Raw genomic sequence first — 17,344 nt, forward strand, 5'->3', positions numbered from 1 at the left:
CGAGGTTTCCCACAGTTTTTCCACACGATGGCGTCTTTTTTTGTTTCATCCTGCTTCTCACCGCAGGGAGCACTGACAAACCGCAACAAGACTTCTTAATTCAGACCCTGGCTGACGAAATGATGGATTTCTTTTAAACACAGGAAGCCCGAACTGCCGAAGTGCTTTTCCGCCACAGCGCTGGCGTGATGCAAGAGGCGGCCGACCGCTTTCAGTGCAAACTGAAAAATATCTCGACAGCTATTTGATGGACTGCCGTGGAATTTTGGGAAGATATTCAAGACAATTCCCCTGACACTTGTGGTTCAGACTGAAATGTCTTGAAAACTATTGGATGGATTGTGATGAATTCAATTTTGCGGGATCATTTTTGACAGAATGAAATCACCCCTGAAAACTATGTTCACATCTAGCTTCATGTTTCCACTGCAAATATTCCCCCCCAAAAAAAGACAATACAAGAAGCTCAACGACGAACTTCAAAGGCTGCAGTACACATTGGGTCAACACCTGCTAAACACTTAGCCCGTAAATTTTCCCTGACATCGGCGTTTGGCCCGAAGCACTACCTCACTTACTCGGGTCTTCAGTAAATTCTTCTGCTCGTGAGACGGAAATTACTGGGAAATTTATGGTGTTGCTGTCATAAAAAATAAAAATAATAAAAAAGGAACATTACTTGGATATCATGTCACGGCTGTTCCAAACATTAAGGTTAACAGAAAAGTATTTTTCCAGCCTCTGTTATTTCTTCTTCTGCTGTAAATTACTGTCCGATTCTGCTTTTTTTTTTTCTTTCCAGCACTAGTTATATAAAACAAGGGAAATGTTTTTGTTTTTTTTAGTGGAACTGCTCTGAAGTCAGAGGCAAATGCAAGCAGTGGTTGGAGGGGAGGGAGGGGATTGGCATGTTGACTTGGCTTAGTTTTTCTTCTCTATCTCGAGAATCGAGACGAGTCCTCGCAGTGCTGGTGGCCTGCCAGGTCCCCACATTGACTGTAAACACAAATACAAACAACACGGGGTCCACATTCGAGTAGGCTCACAAAAAAATTCAAATAAACACGGCTGCCGTTTCGTCTTCACCCCCGACTGTCATTCTTCTTTAATTCATTCAAAACACAAAAAATGAAGGTGAGAGTGGTGAGACGAGGGGGGGAGGGGGTGCATTTCAGCATTTAATGAGACCGGGAAGATATACGGGACTTAATATTCACTCTGATCGCAGAGACTCAACCCGAGAGGCTTCGGTTTAACGACGAAGACCGACAACAAACGGTCGCGCTGACAGTTTTGACATCTTACAGACTCCCTTCCCCGCCGAGACAGCCGCGGCTTCACCCGAAGAGCACCTTGACTTTACGGCACGTTTTATCCTCCAGGCTTAATTAAACTCCAAGAGCCACAACAGATTTAGAAGGTCCATATCCAGCCCGGTTGACAAACACCTTTTATTGCCTCATGAAAGACAATTAAAAGCGTCTGTCACCCCGTAGCGCCGCGGATAATTGGTTTGCCCCGAAACTCAGCCGGCAAAACTGATCGCTGGATAATTCCCTCTCAGCTGGAGAAGATCGACGGTGGGAGAAAAGCGAAGCGACATCAACGAGAGAACGCCGCCCGTGCTGATCCGATCTGTCCCTCGCAAATATAATCTGTCGAGGGCGCTCCCGTCTTGGCATTTCATTTATCGGGAGTTTTCTCCGACTCAACACGAGCAAATCATAACGCGTCAACTAAACTCCCAAGAACCGAGAGACGTGTTGTTGGTTGTTTTTTTTAGTTTTTTTTTTTTTTAAATCAACACCAACAAGGCGTCGTTTCAAAATTCATCTGCCGGTCTTCTTCACGCACCGCGAACCACGGAGACTTGGCACGACTGCTCGCGCCTCCGAGAGGCCCGACGAGTAGTTCTTTGAGCTGAATGCTTACGTGCTAACAATGAAAACGCATGACGTGCATTTGAATAGAAAGTATAATGCTGTGTTAGCGTAATAAGGGAGTGGTGGGAAAGATGGGAAAAGACTCGATCAGAAAGTGTAGAAACCCGTACAGCTATCGATAATTAAAACGGAAAGACGCAAACGTTCGCTCATAGGTTTAAAACTGATCCGACCTCCCGGGCAAATAGTTTTCTCGAATAATGGTGTTAATGGCGATATGGGAGTAAAATTTGAAACGGGTTGAATGATTGTTCGCGGGCGAAGCATAAAAATAGACACGCTGGTCCGCTACAGCAAACCGTGGAATAGCCACGCTTTGGGCTGTGTACGCGTGAAAGTTACACGTTTTTGAAAACCCTAACCTTGTTGCTTATTTAGTAACCCCCCCCCCCCCACTCAACCACGTGTTCTAGCTGCAAGTTTCATTTTCCCGTAAATCAAATGGCTCTACGCATGCAGCAGGTTTCATTTTCGTCCGCTACAGGAAAGCGTGTAACTTTCACGCCCAGACGGGGAAAAGCGTGGCCATGTCACGTTTTGCCGTGATATCGGCTTGGATTTGCTTCCTTTTGACAGAACTTCTGTAAGTTTTTCAGCACAGCTTTTTTGTTTTTCTACATGTAGCTACGAGGTAGCATTTCGTAAAATATACCGTAAAGGTAGGTGTAAATTTGGTTGAAGGCAGCTCCAATAGTTTGAAAATTAACCCGAGGTGTACATAAAGAACGATCCCCTATGGAGGGTAGCCAGATGTGTTAATATAAGGGCGGCTCGATCGAAGGAAAACCAAAGTTATTACAAGTCATTATCAGGGGGGGAAATGAAAGTGTGTAGAAAATGTAACAAGAATCCATCCAACAGTTGTGTAAAATAGATGTCTTCTACTCAAATCCCAATTGCTGACCTCTTGAATTTCCCCTCGGGGATTAATAAAGTATATACCTACCTACCTACCTACCTTGAGGAAAGATTGGACCACCAAAGTCGACCGGATTCATCTTCGCGGGAATCATGGAAGTCCATAAAAAAACTTGGTGCCAATTTATCAGATTTTTTTCACGTGTTTGGAAACGTTTTAGCTGCTGCCACAACATTAAAAGTCACGGGACTACCAGAAGTCCACACGGATTAATCCTCTGGGAAAATGAAATGTCGGCAGAAAATCGAATGGCAACTCACGGAGTGGTTGTTGAGACGTCCGAACAACCGTCATCACCGTGCGGGGCAAAAACAAACACAGCAAAACCACCAGCAGCAGTCGCGTTGATGCCGGACCAAAACACAACTTTAGATTTTACCCCGGCGTTCTCCACGACGGGTTCATTAACTCCAACAGCCTCCACCTCTTCTGGTTTTTCCACCACAGGTTGTCTGTGAGGTCATCGTAAACCAGCGAAAAACCGCCTTGAAGTGAAACAACTGACTCAATTACAGATAATGACCCAAGTATGTGAACTGACGGCAGATTTACAAGATGAGGTCTGTTAAATTGCTCCACGGTTCCCCGGCGGACTCCGTTACGAAAAGACCTTGAAAGTGTGAAACTAAACGTGACACTTTTTCCTCCAGATCCTCTGAAAAAAGAAAAGAAGAAAAAACGGCAGATCTCGAGAGGCTTCAAAATGCATTTGTAGTGTCAAGCTCTTATAGTTCTTGATCAGAGGAAACAACAAAGCTCGGTCCTGACAGCTCGGAGCCTCCGGTGACGGGGGACGGAGGACGGAGGGGAGACGATGTCCTTCGCTGTTCCTCCGCCCACAAGCACAACAAACCACAAACTTTTTATTGATTCAAACTGCAGGCTTCCTTCTTCACTTATCAATTCAAGTTTCATCTAAGAAAATGTCCCAGAGTGCACATCACGCCCTCCGAGGATCCGCAGCGACGTCTCGAAAATGTCTCGTTTTGTCCGACCGACGGTCCGAAAACCGAAAGATGTTAAATAAATAAAAAAAGTAGCAAAACTTCACGAGGAATTTGGACTTGGAAAAACTACCCCAATGGTTTTGCGTTTATCAATTGAATTGCCGACTGATTGATCAATGACAACTTTTTGTTTGTAATTCCAGATGTGTTAATTCGTAGTTTACATGTTGTGTTTTGCCTTGCAATGTCATTTTTATTTTACAAAAATAAAGAAAAAAACCTTAAAATTATACGAACACGTTTGCGTTTTGGTGATAATTTGAAGAAAGAAACCTTCATCGTAGCGACTCATTTTCTCTGCAGCAACTTCAGTTCCCCACAAACACATAAGCTTTTTGTTCAAGCCTTTTCGAGAAGTAAATGTCAAAGTCTTGTGAATAAATGGCAAGAATATAAATTTCAGGAACCCTCGACAATATGTCGCTTTGTGTTCTCAGTTGTTAATTATGCAGGTTTAAGTGAGATGTCAGTTCTTATTCATGTTTCAAAATCAGGCTTTAGCTCTGAGCAAAATACAAAAAAAACCTGAATTCAACCTGTCAGCTCTCCGACTGTTGCTGTCATGACAACCTTGGATTCTAAAATTAGGAGTCGAACACAGAAAATGTTCAGAAAATGCTCAAAAACTGCAAAAATGTCCTAGCGAGGATTTCTGTGTAATTATTTTCTCAAATAAAACAAACCTAGATGTTAAGAGAAAATTTGACTTGTTTGACATATTTTTAAAAAAACAAAATGTTTACTATTGTTTTCATTTGGCTGCAGCAAACTGCCTCATTCTTTTTTTGTTTCAAGAATAATTTAATTTTTCTTCATCAACTGTTTGTTTTTTTTTTTGTTTTTTTATTCATTTGAAAAGAAATCGTTGTTTTTTTTTTTAGGGCTCCGAAATTATGATCGGACTAACATCTAAACGTTGGCATCCAATGAAACCGGCTGAAATATTCAAAACAAGCCGCAGAAACGAGTCCTTCAGACAAAACTTGGAACCAACAGCGTCGGGAGATCCGCGCGGGTGTGCGATCGCACGGCGAGATGATGAAGACCGATACCAACAAACGATTCAGTCGCGGAAAAACGTTTTTGTTTTTTTTTTTTATATGACGTGCGGCGACAGCGAAGCAACAAATCTCGGGTCTAATAATCTCTGCAACTCCCACGGCCGCCTGTCCCCGTGTTTATGAAACAACAGACGTGTCATCAATCAGCGGGATCGGCATGGAAATGTTTAAAACTGGCAGATATGTAAAATCCTGGAGGTGGTATTGTGTCTGTGCCAAAAAAAAAAAAAAAAACAAGAAAAAAAAAAAACATGATTAATGTTGTTGCTTCTGCTGCTGTCTGCTGCGCTGCGAATAAATTGATATTTTGGAGTGTTTTTTATTTTATTTTATTTTTTTTCTTTCCACGACGAGACGGAAAGCAGAAGGAACATCTTGTCGTTTGTCATCCGTTTGTTTCTGCTTCATTACCAGAAATAAAACGCTTGTTAAACAGCCGAAACACGTACGCTCCGCAGAAAAAGATCTGTAAGAACAAACTAGACCCTGGAGGGGCGGTGTGTGGAACTTAAACTGCAAACGAACAGTTTGGAGAAATTGGGTGTCGCAGATGGTGGAGCTGGAATCACATTTATTCGCGTTCGATCCCACTTCATCTTTTTCTCATTTCTGTATATTTGAAATGTTTGATCTGTTTTCACGTGAAACACCACGTGTCATTTTCTCGCTGCATTTGGTTTCATTTTAATGTTATTATTACGACATGAACTGTTTAATGTACTCAGTCCTTTTCCCCTCAACCGCAGAAAGGCTAAATCATTTCATTATCATAATTGGTTGTCGAAATCCAAGATAACGTCAGAGAGCAGTAAACAAATTGTTTTTAATAATATCCGCGCGTACACCGAGTGCAATTTGGATTTTCATTAAGTTCTTGCGGGCGTCGACCTCGGGTTAATTTGAACCAATCAGCTTGCGCCGAAACACGAGGGAGCCGCCGTCGGTGCACCAGACAGCTTCTCCATCAGCACAAATTATTTTTAATGGTAGTGCCGTTCTTTTTTTTTTTCTTCAAACACCAACCGTGAGACGACGCTTGAGGGGGGGGGACGACGACGCTGCACTTTTTGCCCAGCCATCCAATAACAAGTGAAAGAGGGGGCGGGACAAATGGCGCCAACGCTGGTCGCTGATTGGTCCACTCTTCAGCGTAGCCGAGCGAATACCGCCGTTCGTTAGGGAAATAATTCCGTCATTAAGTCGATACTGGGGTTTACCCGCATAGGTGGGCGGGGCTTAATGTCCTCAGGTTCTGTCAGCTCCACCCCTCGCTGCTGCTCAGCTCGTCCAAATATGGTCGCTTCTGGCTCCGAACGAAACAACACGGCGACACCAAAAAAAAAAACTAGACTGGAGGCTTTTAAAATGGCGGCTCAAAAAACCAACGGGGTGACGTCACCGCTGGTTCGCCACTTGTTTTATACACACACACACACACACACACACACACACACACACACACACACACACTTCCTTCCGTGGCGACGGCTCGGGTTTGCTCTTCGTCCGCTTGTGACGAACGCCGTCCGACGGGCGGGGTGAAATCCCCCTTTCCCGTTCCTCCACCTTCAGCTCCGGCGTTATTTTTTTGGTGAGATTCCGGGCGCCGTCCCGTCGGATGAACTCGCAGCAGCACAAACGCGTCGCCGCATTTTGCTTTCGTTTTTGTTCGTGACGCCGCCGCCGTCGAACGATATCTGCTTTTCTAACCTCGCAGACGAGCGGCTGGATTTCTGCGTCAGAAAAAAAAAAAAAAAAGGTGTTTCGTTGCCATGATTCAGCCACAAAAGAACCGCGGAGCAGCGGAGGCTCATTCATATGCAGCGACGTTCACGAGTCGCTTTGGCATTTCCACGTCTCGACACTTTTCCACCCGTTCGTGTAATTTCAGTCTCGTTTTTTTTGTCGTGAAAAACAGCTCGGCACGGATTACTTTGCATCCCCCCTGAACCTTCAGGGGGGATGCAAAGTAATCCGTGCCGAGCTGTTTTTGTCCCGAGGGGACGTCGCCCTCGTCGCCGGCCCGCCGCGGTCGAGAGCTCCGGCTAAACGGCCGCGGTGTAAACCATAAACGGCATCGACAGAGCATCAATATTCATCTGCAGGCTCTGCTCGGTGTCGGAGCGGCTGCTGAAATTTTAATCACGCCTGTTACACCCTCCCCCCCTCCTCTCTGCCCCCCTCCCCACCACCGCCACCGCCACCTCCTCCGCCAAATATATTTGTCCTGTTTCCTGGCAAAAAAAAAAAAAACAAACACGCATGAGCCGACCGAGCGCGCTCCGTCAGGCGAGGCGGAAGTCTTTGAAAGGATCTCCCGGGAGGCGAGTGTTTAAAAGACTCCGAGGGGCCAAATTATACAGCGAGATTTCGTTTATCTTGGCGAGGGGCGAGCCAACCGCCGTCCCCGGATTACAACACCCGACCGCAGCCGAGGCGAGAAGCTCAAAGTGCTTCCGACTTAACAAAATAAAAGCTTCTTCTTCTTCTTCTTCTTGTTTCCCGTCGTTTTGGGGGAAACAGCCGCTATTAATTACAAACTATCTCCGCTGTCAACTTTTTCCTACTTCCTTCCTCCTCCAGGAGCCGGTTTACATTTCCACCGCCGACATGATTTCAGGTGACCTTACGGCGCGTAAAAAAAACCATATATATATATATATAACAACATGGTTTGGTTTATGACTTCTTTCACTTTGGTATAGCTACACGCTGTACCTGCTCGCTGTCCCGGGCGCTCGGCCAAGCTCTGTAGATTTATTGCAGAGCGGAGCGGCGGAGCTGGAAAATCGACTGAAATTAGCTGCTTTTCTTATCTGGTTTTGTTCTTCTGTCCGATGAACACGTTTCTGCTGACCCGGTGTTTTTTTTGTTTTTTTTTCAAAAACTCCACCTGTAATTGGACGGCAATTTAAGATGGCGCGTAAATCTTTCCGTCCCAAATCGACGAGATTGCGCGTGAACGCGGCGCGGTAACGGCGATGCGCGTCGAGGAGGAGGAGGAGGAGGCGGCGGCCGGAGGTGCCGAGTTTCGCCGCTTCGTCGCCGCCGGAGTTACGCGTTTTTTTGTTTTTTTTCTGGGACCCGCCGGTTGCGTCCCGAGGCTCCAAAACCTCGTCGTTCGGCCGGTTCGTCCGGCGGCGATATCGACGCCTAAAAATAACCACACACAAAAAAAACCACAACTCCTGGATGAAGTCGCTGCAGAACAGGAAGCTTCATCCGAGCTCACAGATCAACAACGGGCGGCGGGAACGTCCCGGCCTTTTGGAAACCTGCTGAACACATGTGCCTCCGGAAGAACGAGCGTCCCACATGAAAAAGAAAAAAAACTCCCACGCGCCGCAAAATTACTCGGTTAAAAACATGTGGAGGGCGGAGTCGGACGAACACGTGGGGGACATTTCAAAAGTCTCGCTCGTGGATCTCTTCGGTTCTGACGGCGTTTTGCTGCAACGATCGAGGATTCAGAAAAGCTCGTCACGCGAAAGGATAATTCCAGTTTCTTTGAGCTTCGCGTATTTCGCGTTAACGTGAAACTTGTAACACTTGTTCACATAGCTGAGCTCCACCCCAGACCGTAAGCTCCTCTTACGTGAAAAATAACAAATTGATATTTAACCCGGACCGGCTGGAGCTCGCTGGTCTGTTGCGTCTCAAAAAGGTCGTGCTGACTTTGCGCTTTCCCGCCACCCTGATGGAGAATCAGCTGACGGGGAAATCATTCAAGCAAATCTGCATCGCTGCCGAGTGTGAAGAGCTTTGATGCAAAATGTTCGAGTATTTTTTTCATATACGTAACGCCCCCGATCTGTAAAGGCCTCGAGGCTAAAACTTTTTCTTTTTAACAGGATTTAATTACAATTATGAAAAGCCGTCCTCGGCCTCCATGTTGGTTTCTGCTTCCACGCCCGACTCTGTCCGCTGCAGTCGGTGGCCAAAGTCTGAATCTCTGCAGCTTGAAGTTACTGAGAAGTGTCCATACCCCCCCACCCCCCCACCCCCTCCATCCCAGAAATGCTCCGTCCCCCCCCCCACCCTCCACCTCCACCTCCATGTTTTACGGCTCAATCATAATACGGGTGAATAGTGGTTCTTTATAAATGCTTGATGTTTCTCCAGGGCTTGTATTTTCCAACCTTCACACAGCAAGCCAGCTGCTTGACCCGAAACTACCACACACACAAAAAAAAGCCATTATGTTCCGCTTCCCTTTTTCTTCTATTTTCTCACACAAAACAACAGCTTTGAAAAGCAAGTCAGTTATCATCTGGCGTCGAGACCCGGCGCGGCGGCGGCGGCGAGGTCGTCGCTATGCCGACAGAGCGGCGTTAAGAGAAAGCGGGAATTGGACTTCTAGTAGGTTAAAAAAACCAAAAAAAAAAAAAAAATTTGTTTGTTTAGTGACTTGGAAACGTTTTCGTTTGCCCCCCCCCCCCCCCCCGCGAGGAAGGTACCGTCTCGTCCGCGAAGAAAAAAAACCCGCCGAGAGCGGCGCAAAAAGCAGAGGCAATTCAGCGGGACGTTAATAAAACACGAGCGAGGCGGGTTATTCCAGACGCTCCAGGAGTGACAGCTAACACTCATTTACATGGCTGCTGTTCTTTTCCACTAAATATTTAATCCCCCCCCCCCCTCAAAAAAAAAAAAAAAAAAAGAGGAAGATCGGTATATCTGCATGATGTATTTATGATGATTAGATATTGATGCAGCGGGATGAAAACATGATTACAAATAGCCTTCGACCACAATCCCTTGTCAGAGCGCATTACATTAAGAGGAAGCGATGGGCCAATGGCAGCTCGGGATAAAACTCGCTCGCTGCAATGTGGAATCATGAAGTCCACTTTATTTTTTTCTTAATAATTCAAAAGGTACGCGTGGCAGAGTTTTAAAGGGCAAGTACCGATATTTTTTTATACTTACTTACTCAAAGAGAAGACAAACATAAAAAAAAAAAAGATGAAAATTTTGACTATTTTTACCATAAAAATCTGTTTTAGATAAACAAATTTTACTTTCACTTTTATTCAAGCAATAAAACAGTTGATTTCATTAATTTTATGGAGAGATTTTACAAAAAAATGGGTGGAGCGACTACTTTTATTATTTTTCCCGTCATAGCGTCCATATTTGAAATATCTGAAGATTTAAAACTCCATTTTTTTCGTGCAGAGGTTTTGTTGTTTACTTGTTTTTGTTTTTTTTGTTGCCTCTCGTTCCGCTTCGCAATCACAGTGCTGCTATAAAATGGACGTTTACAGTCAGGAGTGTAGAAACATCTCCTCTTCTGGAAGCCCAAAGTGACGTCTTTGATTTCATCTGACGAAAAAAAAGAAACAAAACAGATGCTCGACTAAGCGCTCGAAAAACACACAAAAATAAATCACACTTTCACGTTAGAGAAGGTCGAACCACGATAACAAGCGATTGCTAAACGCGGTCATCAGTTACTGACTGACCTCAGAACTGTGGCTTCGAATGAGGTCTTTAGAAAAACAACTCTTCAATCAGAAACATGTCGGGCTGCTGCTGAGTCACTGTTCGGTCTTTAAAGTCAAAAATAATCAGACATGTTCTTCCAGCTGAAGTAACTTCTCTGGGTTTTCTTACATTTGACCATATTTACCACATCTGTTGCTGCATTTGAACATATAAACGACGCTCGTAGCTAAACGTGCTGTAAAAAAAAAAAAAAAGAAAGAAAAGAAAGAAGGAAATTCTGTTTGTTGTCTGAAGGAAAACTTGCAACAAAGCAGGATTTAAAATTAGACAAATAAAAAACCAAACCAATTCTCTCGAGCTGACAGCACCGGAAAATCACAGTCGCAACGGAGGACGCTCGGATCATGCACGAAGCCTTTGTTGTTGTTTGTCCTGGTTTTTTTGTTGTTTCTCGATTTGACTTTGTGGAACCGTGTGAGGAAATTACAGCGCAGCTGATGATTGCAGAATACATTCATCCCATTTCAGACCGAAAACAAATAGATTAATAGATTAAAAAAAAATAGAAATAAAAAAATAACCACCAATGTGGCACTTTATTTGATCAGTATTTACTTTGTTATTGTTGCAACTTTCATGCATTATTCTGGTTCTGTAAACTCTGTAATTGAAATGTTTCTTTGAGTCCAAACTTTTTACTGAATAAGGAACTTCAACAACAACAACAACAAAAAAAGATGAATCCTTGATTGAAAGTCACGACAGAGGGAATCGTGCAGCCACCAGACACCTCCACGGTATGAACCCAGGGATGAATACTGCAACACGGTGCAGCTGAAATGTCATAAGAACCTATGATGTCAAAGTTCCTGCAGGAGTATATGCATCAACACCACGGCAGATTAAAGACACCCAATCGAGACCCAGCACGCGTTAGAACCACCGAATACTGACTTCCGCCTCCAACACGCAGAAATAATAACGATTCTTGATCTTTGGAGTCAGCTGATGGCACGCAAACGGGCCAATAAGGGCACAGACACTTGATAGCAGACTAAAGCCACTATAATTAGACTCCTGTGATACTTCATGAGATGCAAAAAGGTCACTATAAACTCAACGCCGGGGCGCAGCGGAGGCGCTCATAAAAGTCCCCGCAGGATATCAAAGGAGCAATCAGAAGGGAACCATTAAGAGTCACAGCACTGATTTCACCAAGGTGATTTTTTTGTTGTTGTTCTCCCTCCCCCTCTCATCAAAGTGATTCTGCACACCCACAAGCCAAACGCAGCACGCGCAGCCACACACGCAGCATGTCCTACCTGTGCAGTCCTTCCCTTTGCCTTTGCACTCGCCGCTCTGCGGGCTGTAAGACGCCCGAGCCTCCGGCGAGTGGTACAGCAGCAGCAGCGCGCAGGCGGACACCAGGCACCGGACGATCCCACCGGGACGCCCGCGACACCTCCCAGGGCCTGACAGCATGGTGATGATGATGGTGATTATGATGACAAAAAAAAAAAAAAAAAAAAAAAAACCCCGATCCCTCTAAGACAAACCGGCGCGCACTCAAAATCACTTCTGATCTCCGTTCGAGGTGCAAAAAACACTTTTGGCGTAATCCGGAGTGAAGCGAGGCGCGAAGATGCAACAGAATGAAAAGAAAAAAATACAATCAACACCCGGCTGCCTCACGCTGTGTCCCGCTGAAAGAGGGAGAGAGAGAGAGAGAGAAAGAGAGAAAGAGAGAAAGAGAGGGGGCTGCTGGGATAGAAGGGCAGGAGAAGTCTGTGGTGTGAAGATGGAGGAATGCACGCCGGATTCCGCGTTCAGGAAGCCTCGGAGGCGGTCCGGTTTGTCCAGGGTGGAAGCAGGCGAGGCAGCGGCAGCAGCATCCTCGCCATCCGTCCTCCTTACCGCACTGGGGAGAAAAAAAAAAAGCCCCGCGTGGTTTTTCAGGGGCAAGATTGATCTACTACGGCTCGTATCTGTCGGACGTTTGCACACGCAGCGATCCTCCACGTCCCGAGTCCCAGTCAGAGAGAGAGAGAGAGAGAGAGAGAGAGAGAGAGAGAGAGAGAGATTACCGGGGACGTTCCGGCGTTGGTTTATCCGCGCGGCAGCGAAGCGGCTCAGAGGAGACGCGGTGCGTAAAAGCGAGCAGCAGCTGCAACCACAACAAAGAGATCCGGGACCGAGGAGCAGAGGAGAGGACAGACAGGCTTGGTCACGTGAGAGGATGCAACACTCCCCTCCACCTCCACGCCCCTAACGCGCGCGCACGCGCGCGCACCCGCACGCACGCCCGCACGCACACCTTCAGCGCAAATGCAACCTACAAAGCGGAGCAAGGCCGCGGTAAATGAAGTGGTGTTGAATGCGGGAGGGGGCGAGGGGGGACGTGATGTGCCGCAAAAACAGATCGGGACACTGCAGGGGAAATGTTGTCAAAGCAGTCGGTGATAGAAACCCAAATTCTGTCTCCCAAGTTTTGATACATTTATGAGAAATGATTTCCTTTCGGATTCAGATTCATCCTGTCTGATCGCACGAGAGAAACCAAGTTCAGAGCCCGGCGACCGTAGACATCTTTTATGCCAAATAGGCAACCCAGCATCCCAGCAAAACGTGAGATAGACACACTTTGGCCTCTCGAGGTGTGACAGTTTCACGTTTTGTAAGTGTGAAACCCACACTGGTAAAAGTAAAATAACAAAGGACCAAGTGACCGTGTGTGGTGGCATGAATCAGAGACTGCCCTGTGGGAGGCAGAGGTTCAAATCCAGGAGGTGACAACATTGTTCTGGAGTTGGGTTTTTGTTTCCTGACCCCAACTTTGCTTCTTTTTTTTTTGTCATAACCCCAACTATAAATATATATATTTATAGGGGCGGCACGGTGGTGCAGTGGTTAGCACTGTCACCTCACAGCAAAAAAGGTTCTGGGTTCAAATCCGGTCCTGGGCCTTTCTGTGGGGAGTTTGCATGTTCTCCCTGTGCTTGCGTGGGTTCTCTCCGGGTTCTCCGGCTTCCTCCCATCATCCAAAAACATGCACATCAGGTTACCTGGCGCCGCGCTAGTGGCAGCCTGCTGCAGCAGCTCCCCCCTGAGAGCCCCCCTGCTGTAGTGAAGACATTTCCCGTCAGGGATTAATAAAGTGTATAAAATCAAAAAGAAAAATTTTCACAAACCTTGACCATGTGTTTTTCCTAAACGTTTAATTTTCCTGTAAATCACACGGCTGTATGCACGCAGAAGGTTTCATTTTCCTCCACAACAGGAAAACGTGAAACTGTCACGCCTAGAGATGCCAAAGCGTGGCTATCTCACATTTTGCTGTAGTGGACCAGCAAGTCTATTAAAAATGATGTGTGACACTATATATCTACTCGACTTTGTAAAGTAATCTAATGCACATGTACTTTTCTTGAGTATTTTGCTTTTCAGTGAGACATATTTTTACACTCAAATCAACTGATGTGCTTATAAAACATGTTTTGATGTAGATTAATAAAACGTCCCAAGACGAGTAGCAACTATTATTGATGCTCATTTAAAATTCCCACATTTCAGATGTCAGCTTCTCAACTGCAACAAATTCCTGTTTTTTTTCCTTTTAATTATCTTAATTAACATCAGTTTATTGTTGACAACTGTGAGGTTTGGACTTTTAGTTCAACGAAACAAGCATTTTTTTTTTTAATGAGTTGGACTTTTCTCATCATATACAAATCAAAACATTCAATCTATTCATCGAGGAAAATAATCAGCAGATTGATTCATGATGACAATAATAACAGACAAGTATCATCTCCACCTACACCTGCTTCGTCCTGAACAGGGTCACAGTGGTTTTGGTGTGTATCCCCCTCTGACTTTGGGCGGGTTTACACCGGGTCACCGGTTGGTCACAATCCTTTAACACAGAAAGACAGACAACCATTCAAAAAACACTTACAAGCACAAAGAGAATGTGCAAACTTCAAAGGTGAGATTCGAACCCACAACCTTCTTCCTGTGAAGACACTTTTACTTGTAGTGGCGTATTTTTTTAACAGTGTAGTATTACTACTTTTACTGACCCTTTTTCACCCCGGAGGTCTGCGTACCGCAATCGGATTTGGCCGAGCTGCAGGTGAGAATTTTCAAGAAAAGTTTCATTAACATCATCGATTCGTCGTTATTTAGTCTGTAATGTACCGTTTTCATGAAGCGGAAGCAAGAATGTCTGTTTTTGCTGGAGTTTTTTTCAGATTTCACTTTGACCTGATGACCTTAAAATAATTCACCCGGAGAAAAAAAAAAAAAGGAATATGTTTGCTTTAAATAAAACTAAATCCAAAATTATGGAAAATTAATTGAACAAACTTCAGATACCGCCGTTTTGCTAAAGAAATGGGTACGTCTCTGTCCAGTTCCTTTTTCTGATCCAAAGAGCTTGAGGTTGTTCAGATTGTCCTCAAATTTGTGAATTTGGGAATGTTTTTGAATGTTTAAATATTAAAATATTTCGGGGCTAGACAGTAGCCATGTCTGTGACTGTTACAAATCACTTGGGAATCGTCTGATGCCCGATTTAAATGTCAACGAAGCAAACAGCCCTTGACATTTTGAAAGCAAAAAAAACCCCGGATCTTTTCTCTTCTTGTGATGCTTCATAAGCAGAAGTTCACCCTGAGCTAAACTTTAAAGTCACTTCACATAAGAAACTAAATCGGGGGGACTTTCTGCACAGCTCGCCTGCTCGGAGTATTTGAAGAACGTTTGACTCCAAGATTTTCTTCTTAATCGGTGGTTTACGAAATCTCTCGGAGGAACATTTTTTTCCAAATGAAACGTTTCTGTGTCAGTCAGACGGAGGATTTACATCAGCGCTGTGTCATCACGAAGGACGATACCTCAGCCAGTTGTGTAAACAGGACCCAACACGACTCATTAAACCCTCCAATGTTGACTGGATTAATATTTACACAGCTCTCATTGGCTCACAGCTCCATTTTTTTTTGGGGGGGGAGGGCCGCCGCTGGCACTCCACCAAGGCGGACTAGTAGACTCATTTGGCACGCCGCCTTTCATCCAGCTGCTGTTAGTTTGCCGTCTCTCCATCACACCCCGAGTTTTTTTTTTTTTTTTCTTGACAGGGTGGAAGCAGCGGCAGCGGCAGCGAGTCCTCTGCGGTACTGTTGGACACGGTTGGTTCCACGCCAGCGGCTCTAACAGCCCTCCCGGGCGCTATCACCGCCTGCCAGACGGCAGTGTGGAGCGAGCCTGTTCTAAATCACTCACAACTCCGCTGATTAGCTTCTCGGCCGAGGTTAAGGACCTTCCAGAAGGTGTGGAAGGAGAGACCGGAGCCCGAGATAAAGAAGTCTTCGCCTGATTTATTTCTCGTCAGACTTGACACGGAGCTCGGAGGAGGCGGACTGTTGGACAAAAAAAGGCTGCAAGTTTTACAGGTTCCATATCGTGTAAGTTCAGATTTATATATCTGAATTCGCTTTGAATACCGTGAAAGTGTCAAAACTCAGCTTGTATTTAGCAACTGGTGCTGTTTGGACATCTGTAAGTTTGTGATGTCACAAACTCACGCCGATGTCATATGTCCAACCCTCCCGGGGCCCCACTCGTCCAACGTTTTATGCGGAAAAGAAAACATACTGTGGTTGGCCTGTATGTGCGCCCCTTAGAAAAGAGTCAGCCAATCAGAGGAGAGGGTCGTTGATATCGACGCACCATAAAGACACAGATAAAAAAAAAACAGCCTGTTCTTGGTAGAGCTCCAGAGATGAGCTGAAGGACAAAACACGGGAAATACTGGACCTTTAAAAATCCACACAGAGTCGTAGTAATGACTCATAATTCTCCTGAGGAAGGCGCCGAAGCTCAGCTGCCTGGCAGGTGAGTGCAGAGCGGTGAAGAGAAGTGAACTCTTAGTCTCCAGAGAAAACCACCTCTCAACCTCAGAGAAAAGAGAGACCAGATTTTTTCTTCTTTTTTTTCTTGCAATTTCACAGCCGACCCAGTATCGAGGCAAACCGTGAAATAGACGTTTTTGGAGTTGTTTTTTGTTTCCTAAACTCCAACCATGTTTTGTTTTCCCTAATCCCAACCATGTTTTGTTTTCCCTAACCCCAACCATGTTTTGTTTTTTCCCCAACTCCATCCATGTTTTGTTGGGACGAACTCCAACCATGTGTTTTTGCCAAAAGTGTCATTTTCCTGTAAATCACATGGCTCTAAGCATGCAGTAGTTTTTTTTATTTCCATCCACTTACAGGAAAACGTGTAACTTTCACGCCTACACATCCCAAAGCGTGACTATCTCACATTTTGCATTTTTCACGCTTTGCCGTGATACCGGCATGCAACAAGCAGTGAAAGTAAACCGGACCTGAAACTAAACGGAGCGCCACAGTGTCAGGCAGCATATAGAACAACAATAATAGCACTAAATGTGTTTAAATAGACAAGACTCAGCTGGGAATAAGGTTTAACCTGGTTTTAATCATATTTAGGAAATTAAGTTTACGTCTTTGTACGTCACACCACATCCGTTAGCACATCTGTAACCTGGTCCGGCTGACCCAGACTGGGAGACATCAGTTAGTACCTTCATCCTGACGTCTTAAAATTTCTGCTTTTCCTTTCAGCAACCCAACAAATAGGATGACGGGACCCACATATTTCAACAGAGCAAAAGCCTAACTGCCCGTTCAAGCTCTGACTCTTTTACACGTAAACATAAAATCTTCGTTTAGACGCAGCAGCATGTGGTAAAGATGAGTTACTGCTCCGGTGGAGGATAAAGCTGCTTTTACGACAGGACAGCTTCACCAGAGCTCCATAAATACCTTTAAAGGAAAAATAAAAACCTTCACGAGGCTGTAGGATAGCTGCTTCCTGGTTTCTTTTCTGTCGTTGGTTATTCAGACATCTAATTTTTGATTTAAATGGAAACATTTTCTTACTATT

The 17,344-nt window shown here is 45.1% G+C and overlaps 1 protein-coding gene across 2 annotated transcripts in view; it reads right to left on the minus strand.

Moving 5' to 3' along the window:
• The window catches only part of tmeff1a (transmembrane protein with EGF-like and two follistatin-like domains 1a), a 75,977-nt gene extending 63,402 nt beyond the window's left edge, over positions 1 to 12,575 (minus strand). The window contains exon 1 of one of the 2 annotated variants that reach the window (XM_069170039.1): positions 11,698 to 12,575. In XM_069170039.1, coding sequence (XP_069026140.1) covers positions 11,698 to 11,857 — 160 coding nt within the window. In that variant the 5' untranslated portion in view covers positions 11,858 to 12,575. Of the gene's footprint in view, positions 1 to 2,901; positions 6,501 to 11,697 lie in introns of those variants that run through there. The other variant, XM_069170040.1, reaches the window with a different exon arrangement.
• Between the last annotated feature and the right edge of the window lie 4,769 nt (positions 12,576 to 17,344).

Source organism: Embiotoca jacksoni, unplaced genomic scaffold (genome assembly GCF_022577435.1).
Source record: "Embiotoca jacksoni isolate LCO1_2020_lvr unplaced genomic scaffold, fEmbJac1.0.p SCAF_48, whole genome shotgun sequence".
NCBI classification, from domain to species: Eukaryota; Metazoa; Chordata; class Actinopteri; family Embiotocidae; genus Embiotoca; species Embiotoca jacksoni.